This window comes from Symphodus melops, assembly GCF_947650265.1.
Source record: "Symphodus melops genome assembly, chromosome: 1".
Taxonomy (NCBI): Eukaryota; Metazoa; Chordata; class Actinopteri; order Labriformes; family Labridae; genus Symphodus; species Symphodus melops.
In genome coordinates, this window is record NC_136691.1 from 28749454 (window position 1) to 28769356 (window position 19903).

The 19903-nt window shown below is 42.0% G+C and overlaps 1 protein-coding gene across 2 annotated transcripts in view; it reads right to left on the reverse strand.

Annotated features, from left to right (window-relative positions):
• The window catches only part of slc4a5a (solute carrier family 4 member 5a), a 26961-nt gene extending 7338 nt beyond the window's left edge, over positions 1-19623 (reverse strand). Inside the window, exons 1-20 of one of the 2 annotated variants that reach the window (XM_079351730.1) lie at positions 19555-19623; positions 18672-18878; positions 15855-15984; positions 15485-15645; positions 14295-14447; positions 13234-13356; positions 11838-11893; positions 10659-10816; positions 10484-10571; positions 9926-10080; positions 9611-9739; positions 6451-6625; positions 4958-5091; positions 4372-4643; positions 3621-3655; positions 3057-3248; positions 1952-2065; positions 692-853; positions 401-579; positions 188-260 (exon numbers count right to left, since the gene is read on the reverse strand). In XM_079351730.1, coding sequence (XP_079207856.1) covers positions 188-260; positions 401-579; positions 692-853; positions 1952-2065; positions 3057-3248; positions 3621-3655; positions 4372-4643; positions 4958-5091; positions 6451-6625; positions 9611-9739; positions 9926-10080; positions 10484-10571; positions 10659-10816; positions 11838-11893; positions 13234-13356; positions 14295-14447; positions 15485-15645; positions 15855-15984; positions 18672-18878; positions 19555-19612 — 2754 coding nt within the window. In that variant the 5' untranslated portion in view covers positions 19613-19623. Of the gene's footprint in view, positions 1-187; positions 261-400; positions 580-691; positions 854-1951; positions 2066-3056; positions 3249-3620; positions 3683-4371; positions 4644-4957; positions 5092-6450; positions 6626-9610; positions 9740-9925; positions 10081-10483; positions 10572-10658; positions 10817-11837; positions 11894-13233; positions 13357-14294; positions 14448-15484; positions 15646-15854; positions 15985-18671; positions 18879-19554 lie in introns of both variants that reach the window. The other variant, XM_079351729.1, reaches the window with a different exon arrangement.
• Positions 19624-19903: the final 280 nt, after the last annotated feature.

Genomic DNA, 19903 nt, shown 5'->3' on the forward strand with positions numbered 1-19903 from the left:
AGAAAATAAGAATGAATGAGTTGTGAAAAATACCGCTCCTGTACACTGTCCTGTACGCATAATAAGGGCGAAGGGTCCTATCACCTGAAGCAGCGTTAAGAGAGTTTTGTCCCCCTTGTAACTCTTATTTATAGACTTTAAAATCAGCACACAGGACAGAGCTGAGGATGTGGATGCTGATTCATACCTTCAGCACTGGAGCGAGGAAGATGGAGACTCCAGTCAGAGCGAAAACCAAAAGGCCCGTCATTCTTTGTTCTCTATCATTTGATCAAATATACAAAAGAGAAAGTCAAACATCTCTCTAATTTCAACAAAGAACTTGGAAGGTGTGGTTCTGTCTTGACTGTGATATATCAAATCAGTGTTTTTCCCTGTTTTTTATTGACACTGGACTAACCTGACCCCGAGGAACTGAGGCTGTTCTCCCGGAGCGCTGGACTCACTCTCCATCTTCAGCGAGTCGATGTGGGCAATAGAGATGACAGTGGCAGCAACGTACCAGGGCAAGCCCAAAAAAGAGCAGACGGCCATCAAAACGCCCACCCAGAAGAGATCCAAGTGGTAGCCACAGCCTTTCTGCCAGAGACACCAGACAGAGTCAGATTTCATTTATTGGAGTCATAAGTTGACACTGTGATTTCACAGTACAGGTTTTTATGGTAACAACATATAAAGGGAGCAAACCTACTTTGAGTTTGTTCTCCTTGCGGTTGACAATGACAGCACTAATCTGCTGGTCCATGAAGATGAGAATAGTAACGAGCAGAGCCGGGACAAAGCTCGCCACATAGACCCACCACGGGTTCTTTCCAAATGGCATCACCAGCCAGCCACGATCCGGCCGAGTTGGCTGGAATAAAACAATTTTTTTTTTTTTTTTTATCATTTAAAAAACGACTGTAGATCATCATCAGTTTTAAAACATGAATATTTAAGTAAACATAAGATCATGACAAGACATTAGGAAGAGTATCCATAACCAGTTTGTTTTACATTTTGGGACATTGAAAGTGAATTGTGAGATAGTTAGTAATTGTATTCTGTCGGCTGTTGCTCAATTGGTTGAGTCGTGGTCTCTCAACCGAAGGTCGCGGATTTGATTCCCAGCTCCTGCAGCAACAAGTCCTTGGGCAAGACGAGCATTAACCATGATCTTCTGATGGTCTCTGAGCAGTCTCTGCCATCAGTGTGTGAATGTGTAAGTGTGACCTGTCCTGTTAAAGAGCTTCGAGTAGTCAGAAGTCCATTCACCGTCCTTCGTGAATTAGACATTAGACAACCAGGAAGCAGACGCTGCGCAGGGACAAACAGCTGGCCGGGCTCAGTCCAAAGGTGAGAAAACAACTAGAGTCTTTCAATCACAATCTCATCACCTCAGGATGTAACTAATAACATCCAGTAGTCATGTTTAGGTTAAACACCTAAGCTTACAATTCCAAGGCCACAGAGCGCAGGTAGACCACAAAGTTAACAAGTTCAATTTCCATTTACAAAACATCAAACGTAAAGGTCAGCTATATGTTCAAATGTTTATGATTGACACTGTCGTGTTTTCAGTGGGCTTGAACTGAACTCTATTACAGTTAGAGACGTCTCGAATGGTTGGTCTTACAGGAAGGGCCAAGAAGACGTTCAACTCTGATTTATACAACTTTGTTCACTGCTTCTACTTAATTGTTTGTTTGTTTGTTTGTTTGTTTGTTTGTTTGTTTGTTTGTGCTTCCTGGCTCCAGCTTCCTTTTAAAACAAAACAAAAAATACAGTGCCCTAATAAGTAAGCCAGTAAGTTTTATATATAGAGCACCTTTCACAGACAAAGGCTTCGCAACATCATTCAAAACATCAGAAAACACACAATATAAAAGGCCAAGACAATATAAAATCATAGCAGCCCAAAAAGTCTGGACGTAATAATAATATGCAGATGTTTGGAAGTTACCCACGCTACCTTAAATTCTGTGGGGACGATTAACTTCGGAGTCTTCAGTCCCATCAGCATATCAAGGCCCACGAATGTCATGATTGACATGAAGATTGAGAAGTCACTGATGAGTTTCCTTAACTGCATCCAGACAGAGAATCATAGTATTCACCATTGAACAAGTTGTTATGATGCCATTAGAGCTCAAATATGAACAGATTCTATACATCCTACCAATACAGACGTTACCATCTCCTGGGTAAATAAAGAGTCTATCGATGTATGCATGCACACTGGGAGGCACGATGGTACCTGATGAACACTGCTACACAAATAAAGCACTAATATTAAAAGTGTTATCATGAATCCATTGTTAACCATTTCTGGTTTGAGTAGTGCTCAGCGCCGTCGGCCCTGCTCGTGTAGATGGTGGAGAGAGGATTGTAAACAATGAAGGGACCTACTGCAGGACAAAGTCAAGGATGATTAAAATGTCTCAATCATCCAAAGTGTTGTTCTCTCAATAACGTCAGGAACATGAAATCAGTGGGAACAGCACGTCTGCCTGAGGACTGCGTTACACAACACTGACGGCTCATTTAAAAGAAAAGCAACTTAACATTATTTCTGTCCTGTTAGCATCATCATGACCTTCTCAAACTATAACACTATTCTAATGACACTTTGCCACGACTGGAAGTTAAATGTTGTTTTTGGTCTGGTTAGATACAAACAAACAGATGGAGGTGAACAAACGGCACACTAAGCATAAACGTGATAAACAGGAGGTCGAAGGAGGCGTTCTACAAACAAACGTGAATATCACGCATTCAACAAATCGACTGACGCTTCTCCAGGTGTCTTCCTGTTGGCTGGATGGGCGTCGATTCAGTGCTAATGCGATGCCTGACAGGCAGCGTGTGGATGAAGAATTTGACCTGTTGCTGATGTAATTGGTATTGTAGTGTTGTCAGAGGTATGATGGAGCTTTTTAGGATTTGACTTTGGTTAAGAAACGATGATTGATTCAATCTCTGTCTTCGATATCTGTTGTTAGCCCGTCACCTTTGTTTTTAGACAAACCCTTACGAGACTTCAAATGCTGACATATAAGCACAGAGAGTTTTGTCACCTTGGTCGGGAAGTAGCGGCTGAACTTGAACTTCTTGAGGGAGACGGTCATGGAGTAAGTGCCAAAGAAGAGGATGAACGACATGAGGGCCAAATCTGGAACATACTTGCAGGACTTTCCCACAAGAGAGCCTCCATACTTCAGACACTCCTTCTTGCTTAACTGGCTCCAGTCCAGAGCTGTCACATTAAACTGGGTGGTGGGTGGCAGCGTTGGGGAGACACGAGAGGACGAAGAAGAGTGACGTGATTTGAAAAAGACGTAGAGGGAAAGACGGCAGCAGACACAACAGGCATGAATGTGAAGTTATGATCCACCAAAGGAGAGCGACAGAGGATGACAGAGGAGACGGTGAGAGACAAAGGAAAGAAAGGAAATTCAATCAACTCCTTTGTCAGAGGTCACACCTGGATTGAGTGTCAACAAACAAATAATGCTCCCATAAAGCTTTGTCCTCAATTGAGCTTCAACAGCTCCACTCGCACTAGCTTGAATGTTGCTGATACTTTTAACGGTTAACAAATAAATCTGCAGCAAAAACATTAAATAAGCCAAAGCACTTACCCCAGAGACACTAGAGCTGTTATCTGGCATTGGAACTAAATCATTGAAGATCATTGCAGCCACTGTTTGTGAACGGGCGAGAGGAGGACAGAGATGGGAAGGTAATGATAGATTCCATTAAGAGGAGTGGGAAAACCACAGGGAAAGAAAAAAGCAATGTAAAAAAAAAAACATGATAAGAATCCAGAAGTTGGATGTTGCAGAAAGCTCTCTGAACCCAATGCACACACACACACACACACACACACACACACACACACACACACACACAAAAAGACAAAGTCACTTACAAGAGATGGCAGCCAAATAGTTTTGCATGGCGAAAGACAAACAAGACACAAATCAGTTACAGAAATCAATGTGTAAAGAAACAACTGCAACAACTGACAAAAGAAGTAAACACAAATGAATGGAAAGAATGAGTCCATCCATTATTTAAACACTGACTTTAGAAGAAATGGCAAATTACATATATCACAATTCCTACCTGTTCAGAGTTTCTTTAGGCTAATTATATCGTCTGTATGAATAAATATATGTCTTTTATTTTTTTTACAATAAATCCCAAAAGTAAGATACTGAGGCTTTCGTAACTACAGGTTCATGTCATAAACAGGAGTATGGAACACAAGGCTCTACCCTCCTCTACCACTTGGGGAGTCAGTCTACCAAGCCAAAAACCAGTACTCTGTCACACTGCCTCCCTGTGGATAATCCGCCAGTATTTCCCTGAGCCAAGGGGTGAACTCACTCGGGTCTGGCGCCAGGCATTCGCACTTGTACGCGGTGATGTAGTCAGGTTTGAAGTCTGTGTTGATGGGATAATATTTGAAGGAGCCCACCATCTTCTTGATGGCGTCGGAGATGAAGATGAAGGAGATGAGGCTCGAGAAGCCCTCCTCTGTAAAGCGTGTCATGTACTTGATGATGTAACTCGCATCTGTAGCCACCAGGATAAAACACTGCAGGCAGGAGTGGATGCCGATCCAGAGACGCAGCTCCATGTAATCGATTGCATTATTCCTTTGGGAATGAGTCCGAGAAGCAATTAATGTACAAAATAATCATATTCCACGTCTGCCCACACCTCATCCGAACGCACTTAAAACTTAACTATGTAACCAATCAAAAAGGTCAACGGGTTCAACTTGCTCACACATAACCAATAAGCATCGACTAACATTCCTGCACTCTTTTATTTTACTCAAAGAACACGTTTTTATTCTTACTGGGTTTATCAAACGCTATTCTGACATTTCAGCACGTGTCTACAATACTCCACAGTCACCCAACTATGTTTGTCTACAGCAGGAGCATATAAGTCTGAAGAGTCTCACTTGCTGAATTCAAACAGGAGCTTCTCGAAGATGAGGATTGGTCCAGTGGAGCTGAGGATGATGAGGGGCTGACCACTGAAGAGACAGAAGACAGAGCCAGCCAGAGCTGTACCAAGGAAGCTCTCCATCACCCCCTGGTGGTGGATTGGAAAGGGATGGGAGGCAGAAACAGAAGTTTACTCAATGCAAAGAAAAAAGAGTTTGCACAGGAGTTTGTTGCGTACTGGTATAATCAAAGGGGTCATGATTCATCTATACAGGAAGGTAATCGATTAAGTCAAGCATTTTTTTTTTTTGTATGATGATGAATGATTTTTGTAACCTTTTGTTTATGACTTTGCTCTATACGTTTGTGTTGGTGCAAAAACATTGCTTGAAAAAAAAAAAGTTGAACATCATCACTGTAAATCCACAGTTTAGTGGATCCTGAAATATACTTTAGTAAAGACTAAGATGACTTTAAAGGCATCACTGTTAGCAGTAAATTTAAAGAAATGATAATAACAGAAACTGGAAACTGATTGACCTCCTGCAAACAGCAGTAGAAAAAACAACTAGCTGCACACAAGTGAAAACCTTAAAGAAATCTAACCTAACCAGACTGGACGTTCTGGGCTGCCACTGGTTACCAGTTCATTTAAACCAACAGCTATTATTTGCTTGTTTTTAAAAGTTGAATTTTCAGGTCATGTTAAATGTAATAATGTACATATGTATCAGTTGATCATCAGTTTGGTGGATACTTGCCACATTGTCAGGCAAATTATGTGGCATGCACCAATGTCAGTCAATGATTTGTACTGGTCGTGTCGCATCTACTTGATGCCAGTTACAGACTAATTCAAAGAAGAAGCTTTTTATTGGAAAGAAAAAAGAATGATGGACAAACTGGGTTTGTTTTCATGGTAAATTGCAGTTAAAGGAAATGTAATCCCATGGTGTCTGGGAAAGATCAGTGACATGTTCTTATGACAGGTCTATCAAATGTCACAGTTATTTAAAAAACAGACGTCGGTATTAGCCCTGATCTTCTCAATGGGTGCATCTCTATCAAACATGAATGTCACTTGGAGTCAAAACGGATCTTTGCATTTCTTAAAAACCCATTTTGAATCTGAAATGATGTTCACAACTTAAAATGGACGTTTTAAAGACGTGTTTTAAAGACAGTTTTGACTTATGAGGGGAAACGTTGTTTCTTTTTATTGTAATTTACTTTCAGGTTAAAAAAAAACCCCCACAGTGACTCATGCTCGAGCTTGTATGTTCTTATCTCTGTCAAGAAATCATTTTGTAAAATGAGAAGATGCAACAGGGGGAAAATAATCAGCTTGGCTCTGTCTCATGGTAACAAAATCCTCTAAGTCGCACATTTTTTGTTTTTCATGCTAAGTTGATCTGATTGGCTGCTGGCTGTAAGTGTATCAGGGAGGTAAAGATTGTCTGATCTAGCCAGCAATCTAATGTCCCTGTCTGTGGCTCTCTGCATTTACCTGGTAGTTGTCCGTAGCGTCTCCCAGGAGACCCCCGAATGTGATGGCGTTGGTGATGCAGCCCAAGTAGATGAAGAGCACTGCAGAGATGGACTGAATGTGGAAACCCTCGTACAAATCACTCGGTAGCCACGGCAGTTTCCGCTTTATGTCCAGGTATAGACCGCCGCAGAAGCTAATATGCACAGAAACACAAACACTTGTCAGCACACAATGTTTCTTCTCTAATGCAGGAGAGTTCTCAATAAATGGAGAGTATGCTAACCAGGACTGAGAGGGACCCAGCTAAATACAAAGACTAAATACAAAGACTAGAACCCAGCTACATACAAAGACCAGGACCCAGCTACATACAAAGACTTGGACCCAGCTACATACAAAGACCAGGACCCAGCTAAATACAAAGACTAGAACCCCGCTACATACAAAGACTAGAACCCCGCTACATACAAAGACTAGAACCCCGCTACATACAAAGACTAGAACCCCGCTACATACAAAGACTAGAACCCAGCTACATACAAAGACCAGGACCCAGCTAAATACAAAGACTAGAACCCAGCTACATACAAAGACTAGAGCCCAGCTACATACAAAGACTAGAACCCCGCTACATACAAAGACTAGAACCCCGCTACATACAAAGACTAGAACCCAGCTACATACAAAGACCAGGACCCAGCTAAATACAAAGACTAGAACCCAGCTACATACAAAGACTAGAGCCCAGCTACATACAAAGACTAGAACCCCGCTACATACAAAGACCAGGACCCAGCTACATACAAAGACTAGAGCCCAGCTACATACAAAGACTAGAGCCCAGCTACATACAAAGACTAGAGCCCAGCTACATACAAAGACCAGGATCCAGCTAAATACAAAGACTAGAACCCAGCTACATACAAAGACCAGGACCCAGCTAAATACAAAGACTAGAACCCAGCTACATACAAAGACCAGGACCCAGCTAAATACAAAGACTAGAACCCAGCTACATACAAAGACCAGGACCCAGCTACATACAAAGACTAGAGCCCAGCTACATACAAAGACCAGGACCCAGCTACATTCAAAGACTAGAACCCAGCTACATACAAAGACCAGGACCCAGCTACATACAAAGACTAGAGCCCAGCTACATACAAAGACCAGGACCCAGCTACATTCAAAGACTAGGACCCAGCAACATACAAAGACTTGGACCCAGCTACATACGAAGACCAGGACCCAGCTACATACAAAGACCAGGACCCAGCTACATACAAAGACCAGGACCCAACTACATACAATAACCAGGACCCAACTACATACAAAGACCAGGACCAGCTACATACAAAGACCAGGACCCAACTACATACAAAGACCAGGACCAGCTACATACAAAGACCAGGACCCAACTACATACAAAGACCAGGACCCAACTACATACAAAGAACAGGACCCAGCTACATTCAAAGACCAGGACCCAGCTACATACAAAGACCAGGACCCAACTACATACAAAGACCAGGACCCAACTACATACAAAGACCAGGACCCAACTACATACAAAGACCAGGACCCAACTACATACAAAGACCAGGACCCAGCTACATACAAAGACCAGAGTCTCTCTCTCACACTTGGCTCAATCACCAGAGTCTATACCAAACTAAATATACAATTACAGATTATCTTAGTTGTAGTTTTTTGTGAAGCAGGAACACCACACACCACACACACACACACACAGACACACAGACACACACACACACACACACACACACACACACACACACACACACACACACACACACACACACACACACTCAAACAAAGAAGCACAAAGAGAGGCCCTGTTTGATGCTGAGGTTTTCTGGTAAATACTGTTCGTTCAGTTGCCTCTCATTTTGCACTTGCAGCCATCTTGCTTTCCGTCCAAACTCTCCGTGATGTAAACCAGTAGAACACGCAAAATCCTGACTTGAATACCACCTCCTTCACAAGGTTTGCACCTGCTATCATTATCAACAAAACACCCACAAACCAAATGCTACATCTTTTAGAGTGAACTAGCCCCTTCAGACCCGCATTTTCTCTGCTGGGCAAAAAAAATTATATATATATAAAATGATTCTGACTCCTCTCCAACATAGAAACAAATGCTAACTCATTTTATAATTTGAATTTTTTCATGTCCATTCCAATGGACATTACGACAACATGGGCGTAAATCTCATAAAAATCATTGAACTTCCAACACAAACTAAACAACACCATACTTTTCATAGTAGGCTGATAACATAGTTATTATACTTTATAATATATGGGACTGTAAGTTAAACTAGAGAAGACGTCAGCTAGTGGATGTTTCATGTATTCTCATTTCCATGAGCAGCTCTGAAGCAGTTTCGGTTCAGCACAAAGCACAGGTGGATGTTGCAGTGTCACTAAAGACACTGTGTTTTTCCGGTACAGTATGGCATGTTGCTTCTGGTAGCCTCTTTCTTTTCATCATAATTTGGCATGTGGTCAACCATGTCATGCTGCACGTATATGCACTTATATGCACTTATGCACTGCAGATAGAGGCCTTATATCCTATCTCATTATCCTCCTCATTTCCTGAATTCAAGGAATCAAGTTCAGATAACTCTACATTTACGAGACCTTCAAGGACGTCTTTGACTTTATACTCTACAAGAACATTATGTACAAAAAATATATATTAAAAATTGTAAAATTATGAATAAATGAACCATGGCATCATGCTTTACCAATGAAAAGCTTACATGTTGTTTCTTTATATACTGACACCTTGAATGGGTGTGTTACCTGAACTCGCCCAACTCCTGATGTCCATTACGATGGACTGAATTAAATACATTTTACATGTTCAAAATAACTTCATATTTATAACTTCACAACATTAACATTGTTTAACCCTTTACATGCTACATTTCCTTCTGATCCACTAAACAATCAAGGGGAACATTTTGTTTTATGTGACCTTCACATTTTGGCACAGCTATAACATGCAGTAGACGCCCCTATTTCTTCACTTAGCTTAAGTGCTTCCCTGGAAATGTTATCTGTCTCAAGACATTTTTCCACTTTCCCAACTGTCCATTAATCCATATTCAGTGTTTTTTTTTACAATGTGACCCTGACTACCCACCGTCCAGTGAATGCCAGCTCCTCTCCAAGCTCATGTTGTGCTGGCATCTCCTCATCCTCTGCAAGGCCCCCTCCTCCTCCACCTGTACCGTTCATCTGCCCCAGTTCATTTAAGGAAAACACTGACTTTCTGCAGAGAAGACAGGGAATCAGTAAGGAAAGAGACTGTCAATCAGCTGGACCTTAACATTAATGCATGATGCATGCATTCAACTTTGATGTCAGGGTTACATTCAAGAAACATTTGGTGATTCACTTGTTATTAGTGCTGAGGAATATTACTTACTAAAAGAAGTAGATCATTAAAAAGTCCAACCTTTTGTCAGCTGAGGGGACTTTCTTTGGGGGCTCAATCCTGATTTTAGGATCCCATTCTCCCGGCGGAAGGACAATCACCTCATCCAAGAACTCATCTATGCCTGCAATGAGGTCCTCGCGATCTCTGGCCTTGTAGGCTACATCACTGAAGAGCTGAGATGGAGAGGGAGATAGAAAGGGAGAGTTCACTTTTCATCTATCGTGGTAATAGTGATCAGCATGCACCGCTCTATTACACTGGTGTTTGATTCTTTCCCCTCCCCTCTAATGAAAATGCATGGGTAGTAAAAACACTGCTCCTCAATCATCACATAGAGAAAAATACATGTCTCTTTAACCTGACCAGAAACAAACCCAGGTCTCGTCCCAAGTCCTGCCTATCATTGTTGGGACTTGATTCTGGACTTGAGACCAAAGACTTTGCCCCTCCTCTGACCCTTATGTTCTCTGCTTGTTCACTGACACTTGATATCTTACAGTGAACTGGCCTGACGCCAATGTTTTGTTTTCAAGAGAAGGCATGCAGTAGAGACATTTTCTCATGTCAGAGACTTACATCATCCACCATTAAAGTCGCTATGGCTCGGCCAATCTCATTATAGGACTTGGCCTTTCCTTGGGGTCCCAAGAGAATAAACAGGAACCTACACAGTGGAGAGACGTATGTGGGGGGATTTTCTGGAAGGGTGTGTGTGAAACGGGCAGTGTTGGGTAAGTGAGCGTAGTTTTACCTGGTGGGAACAGGGACTTCAGTCAGACCTCCAAGAGTTGTTGCTTGAGCCAGGCGAACAAAAGCTACAAAAGGTTTAGTGAGAAAATCGACTTCACCGACCAAGACGTTGGATGCTTCTGCATCTCTGGGAATTTTCTTCATGAATTTATTTTTTAGCTGCGGAAAGTAAAGATAAAAAAGAAACTACGGTGAGAAAATGATCTTCAATGAGAGGAGTTTGTCCGATTCCACTGGACACATTTTATACTTCTGCAAACATTAGGATTGTATTTCCCTTTTGTTTTTTTGTACCATATTATATTTCCAGGTTGATTGCATGTAAAGGTGTGGCAGGAAATAGGACAACACCACAATAACACTCAATAATGAGGCCCTTACTCTAGCTACATGTGAGGGCCAGGCACGAGGACTGGACAATGAGATCTATTTTTTTTTTCCAGTGCCAACTCAATATGTACACAGACAATGTGGCACACACACACACACACACACACACACACATACACACACACACACACACACACACACACACACACACAGACACACACACACACACACACACAGACACACACACACACACACACACACACACACACACACACAGAGAATTAAACTATCACTTGGCCGTTGTCACATTTGACCCACTGTTGGACAGTGAGTACACTTTGAACATTGAACCAACCACTCAAAACTGGGGCACTTGGACCTGCGCTGCATAGCCAATACTTTTCCCCGAAAATCAACACACAAGCAAATATCATAGTCCACATCATACAAACTCTCTTTCATTGTTCTTTGGGCATTAATCATCACTGTGAATGACACCTAATCCTGACCTCTGTGTTTAAAGACTAGAGCTTAATCAAAGCAGCAGCTCACTATCGCCTTTGTCTCAGCAAGGCTCACAGAGCTGAAGCCACACTGTCGCACTGAACCCAGAGATGAGTCATGTGTATCGCCAGCTGCCACCTTTAGCTGTGTTTGCTGTGGCTCATCACACAGAGCTGGCACCAAATAAAAGCCTCGCTGAGACAACAAAGGCGTAAAAGAAGAAGATGCATCCTGCCCGTTGAAAGTTTTCAAAATGTTTCAGCTCCTTGATAAAATGTAGAAATAATCAATCACATTTTAAGTACATTTGGATGTGTCAAAGAAAAAAGAAAAAAAAAGGAGTCACCTGGTCCGTGCTGGGAGTATCTGCAATATCATTCATACTTCTACTCTGAGCGTGACCTGGAAGACAAAACAACAATCACAACAGAATATGGATATTTATTCGACTCATCTTAAGATATCATCTGATCCAACTAAACACAAAAAGTAAGGACATTTGTGTTTGGTTGATGCAATGCTTCTTGCCAATAAATCTTATACTGATGGAAAGCTGTTTATCACCCCTTTAAATGGTGCCACATTAGTGAGGATCATGCATGTATGGGATGAGTACGTCAGTTCATTCTTCTGATACGCCAGGCGCTGACAATCAGGCGCCTGGCTGGCAGCATGGGCCCCGCTACGGTGGTCAGCTGGTGTTGGCTCCAAACGTGCCCGTGGCATAGGGCGACTTGAAACTGGCATTCTGCACAACATTGTTTGGAGCGAGTCCTTGTACCGTCTCCAAACTGAAGGCTAAAAATAATCCACCAAATACAAATGTCCTTACTTTTTGTACAGTGTTTACTTTACCAATATGTTAAAATATTAGTTTATGACAATGAGAGAGGCAACATGACAGAAGGAGAGAGAGATTGAGGTTGTCCCTTTGTTGTACATAAAAGCCCAGAAATAAAAAAAGACGTGTGCTACAACGAGGGCCTTTTGTCATTCTTTGAGGTTCAGGGCAACAATTTATTTTCCAACATGCTTAAAGGGGGAAGAAAATGGAAAAGTTGTCAGCGGGTTGCAATTTGTAAACAAAGTAAGCCACGTTCAAGATTGTTCAAAACGTCTCCTTCAGAGTGGACGTGAAGTATTCATCCATGCTTGACTGATTAAATGGATCTTTCTTTTATTGTTGTTTTTCTTTCTTCTTTTAAGCCTTGGTCAATGTTTATCAGCCACATGATGCCAGGCAGCTCGGTCCGTGTATTAACAAATATTTTCACAACAAACTTGTAGGATGAAACTTTCTGAAAAGGCCTTGTAGTTTTTAAATAACGCTCTCTTCCACATTCACTTAAAAGTCTTGTGTGTGTTGGCATTAATAACCATCATTGTCACTCCTAATAGATGATTCAAATCGATGAATATGATTAATACTTAGTCAGTTTATTTCACAGTTCAGTTGTAAATAAATATCAAACCCAAAGAAAACACTCTGCAGTGGGAAGAATTGACAAAGTCTTGATAATCAGTTTCACAGTTACTAAAGGTCGTTCTCTGTCTGTAGGTGATGGACAATAAAGTTTTTTTTATTATTGAATCTTGAGTTCTGTGACGGTCATAGTGCTGTTTCGTGAGGGGGCGGGGGCGGGGGGGGGGGGGGGGGGGGGTTAAACAGGAAGGCTGATTATAATGTTAAACCTTTAACAAAAGCATCATGAGATACATGTGAAGCCATGACAGACACTCACGCAGGCGACCATAGTTAGAAGGCTGCTGTTTCATCCTGAGGTCCTCCGTGGATCGGTTAAAGTTGGGCAGTGGTCCCGCACCTGGCCCCGGACCTGCTGCTCCCCTGGTCCCTACACTCCGGTCTTGTGAGGAAAGGAACAGAAACAGACACAAACACTGTGACAGAGCAGTCAGAGGAGATGCATGCTGCAACGTGTCCTGCCAGGATGAGATGAGGAAATGCTTCAGCTGTAATTACCTCATCAAACATTAATGCGTCCCCTGTGGAGGATAAAAAGCCTTGTTGGCTGCAGGAGTGTGTTCACTCATTTACCAACTGACTCACATGCACAGTATATGTAACTGTACATATAACGCCGAGGCATGGGACATGAATGTGGGACACCATTTGTTATGAAATGCTGTTGCAAGATCTCAACAACCATGATACTTGATTTCACGCCTTACCTACTTGTTTAACACAGTAGGTAAGACTATTAATCATAAAAACCATTAAGAGTAGCGAATCAAACCCAGCAGTGTCTGATAACTCAACTGAACATCGTTATTATTTCAGGTAAAAATCAGTGAAATGAGGCTCTAGTGTAAGTTCAGTCAGGAAGACTGTATCATTGGTCTTTCTCAGTCATCAGTTTTTGCACGCTTACTCATTCTTGAATGGTCACGTTTGGATCGTTGTTGTGTAATCAGCTGTCTTGTTAGCGGTATTCATCTAACCAATAGCATCGCATTCCTCCCCCTACTGTCAGTCTATCATCGTTCTGACCCTCCACCTCCCCATCACCGCCATCTTCTTCAGCAGAACCATCATCAGGTGATCAGCTTCACCTCCAGCAGGGTCTGGACTCCATGGAGGAATTTATTCTGATTCTCCAAACAACTCGTCCACCCCACAGAGTCCAAACACTGAAGTCTTTCTGTCAACTCACATTTCCATGTTATTTTATTGTAATAAATCATCTTATTCTTCACTGTCTCTTCTGCTTGAACTTGACACAATGTATTATTTTCTCCTCTTATAAAACTCAATGATCATGATAACCAGGGACGAGACACTCACTGGGAGCTGAGCTGGACTTTCCTATGTCGGCGAAGGAGCGGTGGATTGGCTTCTTTGTCTGGTGTCGATGTTTCCTCAGAAGGACAAAACTGATCTTCTCTCTGAGATCAGGAGATATCATGCCTTCCTCGATCTGACGCTCAATGATGTCGTCTGAAAGAAAACCACATCTATATGAGGACAGTTGACATTATTCATCAGACAAGGAAGTGAAAACGGTAAACAACAAAATGACTGTCTGCTGACATTGTTTTCAACAATTGCTGCTCAGTGATTAAACACGAGCAGAGCTGTGTAGGCTAACATCAGCACCAGCTGATCCCTGCATGATGCAGGCGCTGGTTAAAACAAAGTCAACATACACAGTGAAACATCAACACTTTACCACCCTTTTCTTTGTCAAAGTCTGCAAACATTAAACAAAAAAAATACATTTTAAGATAGTTCAGATGATCATTGTACATTTCGGCGTGGCGTCAGACAGTCTTTGACCTGCACGTTTGTAAAGCGTCTCGAGATGTTTTGCACAATTCAAATAAAGACGGATTGATCAGGAATGTTTATGCATGGAAAAGTTTTTTTTTTTCCCCCTTTAAAGTAAAACAACAAGTTCTGCAACAAAAAACATAATTTCTACCTTCATTCTTGCTGTTCCTGTAAAATTCGCCTAAAACTTTTAAGAATGAAAAACCCCGATCAGACCTGAACTGAACCAAGAAGCTGAGGTAGGTGTTTAACCTGACGCTTCAAAAACAGGAGACAAAGTGATATTTAAACTGTTGAACGTTAGCAGATTTGAATGCGGTCAGATGCTCCCCCTTTAAGTGGTGAGTCGGACAATGCCGGCCTACTTTCACGCCCGGATGTAACCTGGGATACAGTGCAACCAATGTCATTGATTTTTTTTTTATCTTATCAATTAATCAACCATTCAACAGTTATGCATGTGCAGTTATCCTGTGCGGTATGATCAAAGTGGTTCAAGCTCTGTCACTCTTTCTAGGCGTCAGGAATCCTTCATTGTTCGACCTGTAGAGTTTTTTCAGGAGCCATCAGAAACTCTTTGGAGGAGCTTCTGTGTTTCATGAACTAACCTCATCAGTCATGGCCAAATCTAACATGTACATCAGTGATACCTTGTGCATCCTGACACACATGAGGCAATCAGAAAATAAATGAAAGGATCTCACCAACGATTTGAGGCAGTGAGTAGCCTTCCAGGTCCAGCAGCACCGTTCCTGTCTGGAGACAAGTCCTGAGCTCAAATAGACTGTGCAGGGACAGAGTGGACACGTGTGGTTTGCTCCACCTTTCTCCTCCCTCTTCCACCTTCTCTTCGAACTTCACCCACCTGACGACAGAAAAGCACATCATTGCAAAGGTGTGCATGGATATAGGGGGGAAAAGTGTTAATTTCTTTGAGCCAAAACTTCGATCTCTTTTTTGATCCCAGTTTAGATCAACTGCTCGTTCTTTTCTTTGAAGCGTTTAGGAGAAACTAAACTGACTGACATAATTCATGCCATGCCGAGTGAAACAGTATCTCATAGTATCACAAACCTGGCAGACTCCTTCCACTCCAGCTCATCTCCTTCTCGCTGTAAAGTATCCATCTCTGTGAAAAGGGTTGGCGTGGGCAAATCATCTTCTTCGCTCAGAATGTACCGAAGCCTCTCTGCTGCTGGAGACACTTGATTGTTGGAACAAAATAGGCATTGGACAAATTAACATTCAGTAGATCGTTGTAGAGCGTTTTTTTTTAAAGGGTCCCTAAGAGGCTGAGAATTTCAAAACACAAACATTACACTGAAATGAAGAGTGCAGAAATAACAACGAAGAAAGCAGTAGCACTGACGAGGACAGAGCAAAAGAAGACTTCACAACAAAAACAAGTACACAGTTAAAAGATGTACACAGTTAAAAGATGTACACAGTTTAAAGATGTACACAGTTTAAAGATGTACACAGTTAAAAGATGTACACAGTTTAAAGATATACACAGTTTAAAGATATACACAGTTTAAACGACTGAGCGGTCAACAAGATGTAACTCAGGGTTTAAGGGCAGCTCCGAAAGGTCGAGGGTTTGATCTCCAGCTCCTACAAGCAACATGTCCTATGTGTGCTTGGACGAATCTGCATGAATGTGTATGAATAGGATCAGTCACTTCTGATGGTCAATTTAAATAGCCAACATCGCCATCACTGTGTGAACGGGTCGGTGTAAAAGCACTTCGAGTGGTCGGAAGACGAGAAAAGATGGGTAGGTAAGATGGGGATTTAGAGACGTGGAGTAAGGGCCCCAAAATGCAAAGAACTAAATATATCAAGGTAAAGTGGAAAGGACAGACGCACAGCATTAAGTCAGGTAACATGGACTCGAGTGTTTGAGCAACGTGCAGAAACCAGGGTAAGTCGGGATAAACCCTTATACTGATTTTGGTACCAGGAGAACTCAAATAGAAATAGATAAATAAAGATTGATTGATTGATGATCTAAACTGGGATGCGACTTATAACTGGTCCATGTAAACACATTTAACGAGCACCCTGTTTGTTTTGGTTTTTTCCATACATTTAGGATGTTTCTGTGTGTGGATTCAAGTCGGTCTTTATTCCTATTTTCCAAACGCTGATGATTTTTTTTTAACCCAAACCCAAAACATTACGACAGCCCGGGCCATCAGAACCAAACCAAACTGAAAACTGCGAGCAAAGAATGGCGGTACGTATTGAACCGTGGATTGGAGGCTGTATCGTTGCGTTCCTTTTTGGGAAGCTTGTTCTCCAGGTGGCTGGGCTCTCCTTCCTCATTGGGAACAAGAAACATGAGAGGACCGTGCTCAAAGGGACCAAGTCAGGAATCTGCAGTTTTTTCTACTGTACAGCGACAATCATTTCCCTTTCTATTGCTCATTGTTCAATCAATCTATGGACGTAAATAAGAATCTCCAATACGAATATTTTGAACTGTCAGTCATTTCCACTTTGTTGACTTCCAGCTGTTGGCTCATACAGCTCACATCCTGATCGCACATTGCTTCCGGACTATAGGAATTCAATCCCTGAACAATCCATGCCATTGTATGGAGCTAGCTTACATTTAAACATATGTTCATGAACGGGGCTGAAGGGTTATTATCAGTCAGCTGGCCTTGTGCTGTTAACGTATAGATGAGGCAGTACGGTGCAGCACAGGCTGGATGTCAATCGTATTGAAGAGCTGTATTGACAGCAGCTAACAAAAATTCCACTTGTATGTTGTTCTTCTGAATGAAATGCTACCTTACTTATGTATTAACTTATTTGTTTATTTGTCAGGGACAATACATGGAGGCAGTGGTACTTCTTTTCATAGTGAGACAGATGTGACCATGTTCCTGTGTGGAAATAACAAACATGTAAACAGGTATAACACTGACAGTTCACATGTGGCAGACTGAGGCGAGCAGATTGATGTTTAGTCTTCTGACTACTCAAAGTGCTTTTACACTGCAGGTCACACCTACACATTCACACACTGCTGTGTTATATCATCCATCAGAAGTAACTAATCCATTCCTACAGCGTAAGCAGCGGGAGCAAAGCGAGGTTAAGTGTCTTGCCTAAGGACACATGGGACATCTTGCTCAGCTGGGGATTGCACCTTCGACCATCCGGTTAAGAGATGGCGACTCGCTTCCCGTCATCGTGGAAAACTTTAGAGTAAGGTCATGTTTTATTTCTGATGGAAGGGTAATCCAGATGTGTGGGCCTTTAACCAGCGGCGTGCTGGTCTCCAGCCTCCACTAGCTGCACCTTCATCATGACTGTTGGACAAAGGATGATGCGTGTCTTTTTTCTTTGATGGCCTCTAAGTAGTGTAACTCACCATCAAGTCACTTGTTGTCCAGCTATCCCTCCTTCAATACTACTGCTTACAGTATAATGTCTTTTTCAAGATTAACATCACTGCTGCTTTTCTATCGTTTTCAACACAAGTTAGCAAGATAAAGAAATCTACCAAATGACACAACAAAACATCTGAATCTAAAAGATTCACTATGTCAACCTGAAATAAAGGCTCTGTCTTGTAACTTATGATCCTGTGTCTGGTTCAGGTGTGGATGATCTTTTTACAGATTTTTTTTTTTTAACACGTTGAAGTAAAAGCAAATCCTGGCAGCAGTGTGTAAATACGTCTTTTCGAGCAGACTTCACCTGAGCTACTCAACAAAGTATTCCTGATAGTCACAGCACACCCGTGACATTTCATACTGTTCTTTAAATAACAGAAGAATCCTGAGGAAAGAATATACATCTATTATCATTAATACATGATGATGAATCCAACCTGACTTTCTAAGGAAGCTGGTTTCTTAATCAAGTCGGACTTACTTGTGCGGTGAATGTCTTGTAGACTCTGCTCAGTTGAATCCACGAGTCCCTCCTCGATGTCTCTGTAGTGGTCGTGCTCGGGGTGTCTTTGATGGCTGTAGTGTCGCTCCCTGTCCATGTCAGGTGCATCACGACTCGAGCGCCTTCTTCTGCGCTTGCGTCTGTATCCTCGAGGCACTGGGACACCGATGTAGATGGACTGATGGTCTAGGGATGAATATGGAAAATTCCGGGATGTTAACAGGAATACACACAAGACTTCCTGATGGTTGAAACGGTGGAGCAAAGATGTGTTAAAGAACAACTTCTGTCTCAATTCAGTGTCTGAAATGAATGTTTGAGGAAATTTCACCAAAAGTTGATTTCCTGCGTGGCTTTAATCCCGTTGTAATTCTAAAGTACTTTGAGAAACTATGAAATAGTCTTTGTGGGATGGTTTCTCTTCAACAACAGATCCACGTCTGTCAGCGGTCTATAATCCCTGTTGGCAGCAAACAAAACAACAACAACAACTGTACATTGAGCCCCATGGTTGGCTGGAAATCAAGATGCCACTTTCAGAATATTGCACTAAAAACTCCACATAAAAAATAGAGGTAAACCAATATTGGGTATAAGGGACAGAACTGAACCTGCATCAGGTTAGCAGGTGTTTGCACATCTGCCAAACACCTACAATAACCACTTAATGACATCCTTTAATGCACTGACTTTGTTGACTCTGGATCTGTTGGCAGCCAGTCGAGAACATTTTTTTAAATAATAAAGCGACCGAAACAGTGTGATGACAGCAAGTGAGAAACAAAGTGAGTGTAATGATTGAAGGTAATCTCAGAGGACAATTCTTTTAAAGAGCTGTCAAAGATCAGATCCACACACTCACCCTCCTCCTCCTCGTAGCGAAGATGGGAGACACCCATCCCTCTGTCTCCATGGTCCATCCTGGTGTCCACCAAGCTGTTACTGTCAAGACAGAAAGAGTCAAAGTGAAAACCCTTCCCCACTGATTTAACATGAGACCCAGCTGTGGGTGACCGCGTAGACGTCCTTAAAGCCATATTGCAGATATGATGTGTGTGTATGTAAATCTATTTTTGCGCTCCCACATTGCCCATGTATAGTTGTTGCTCTATTTCTGGGATTCGACCCTCCAGCATTGGGAGCTCTTGTTCATTGACCTGCATGTTGAGTTACGACGCAGATCAATGCGGAAATAATTAAAAGGGGACCAA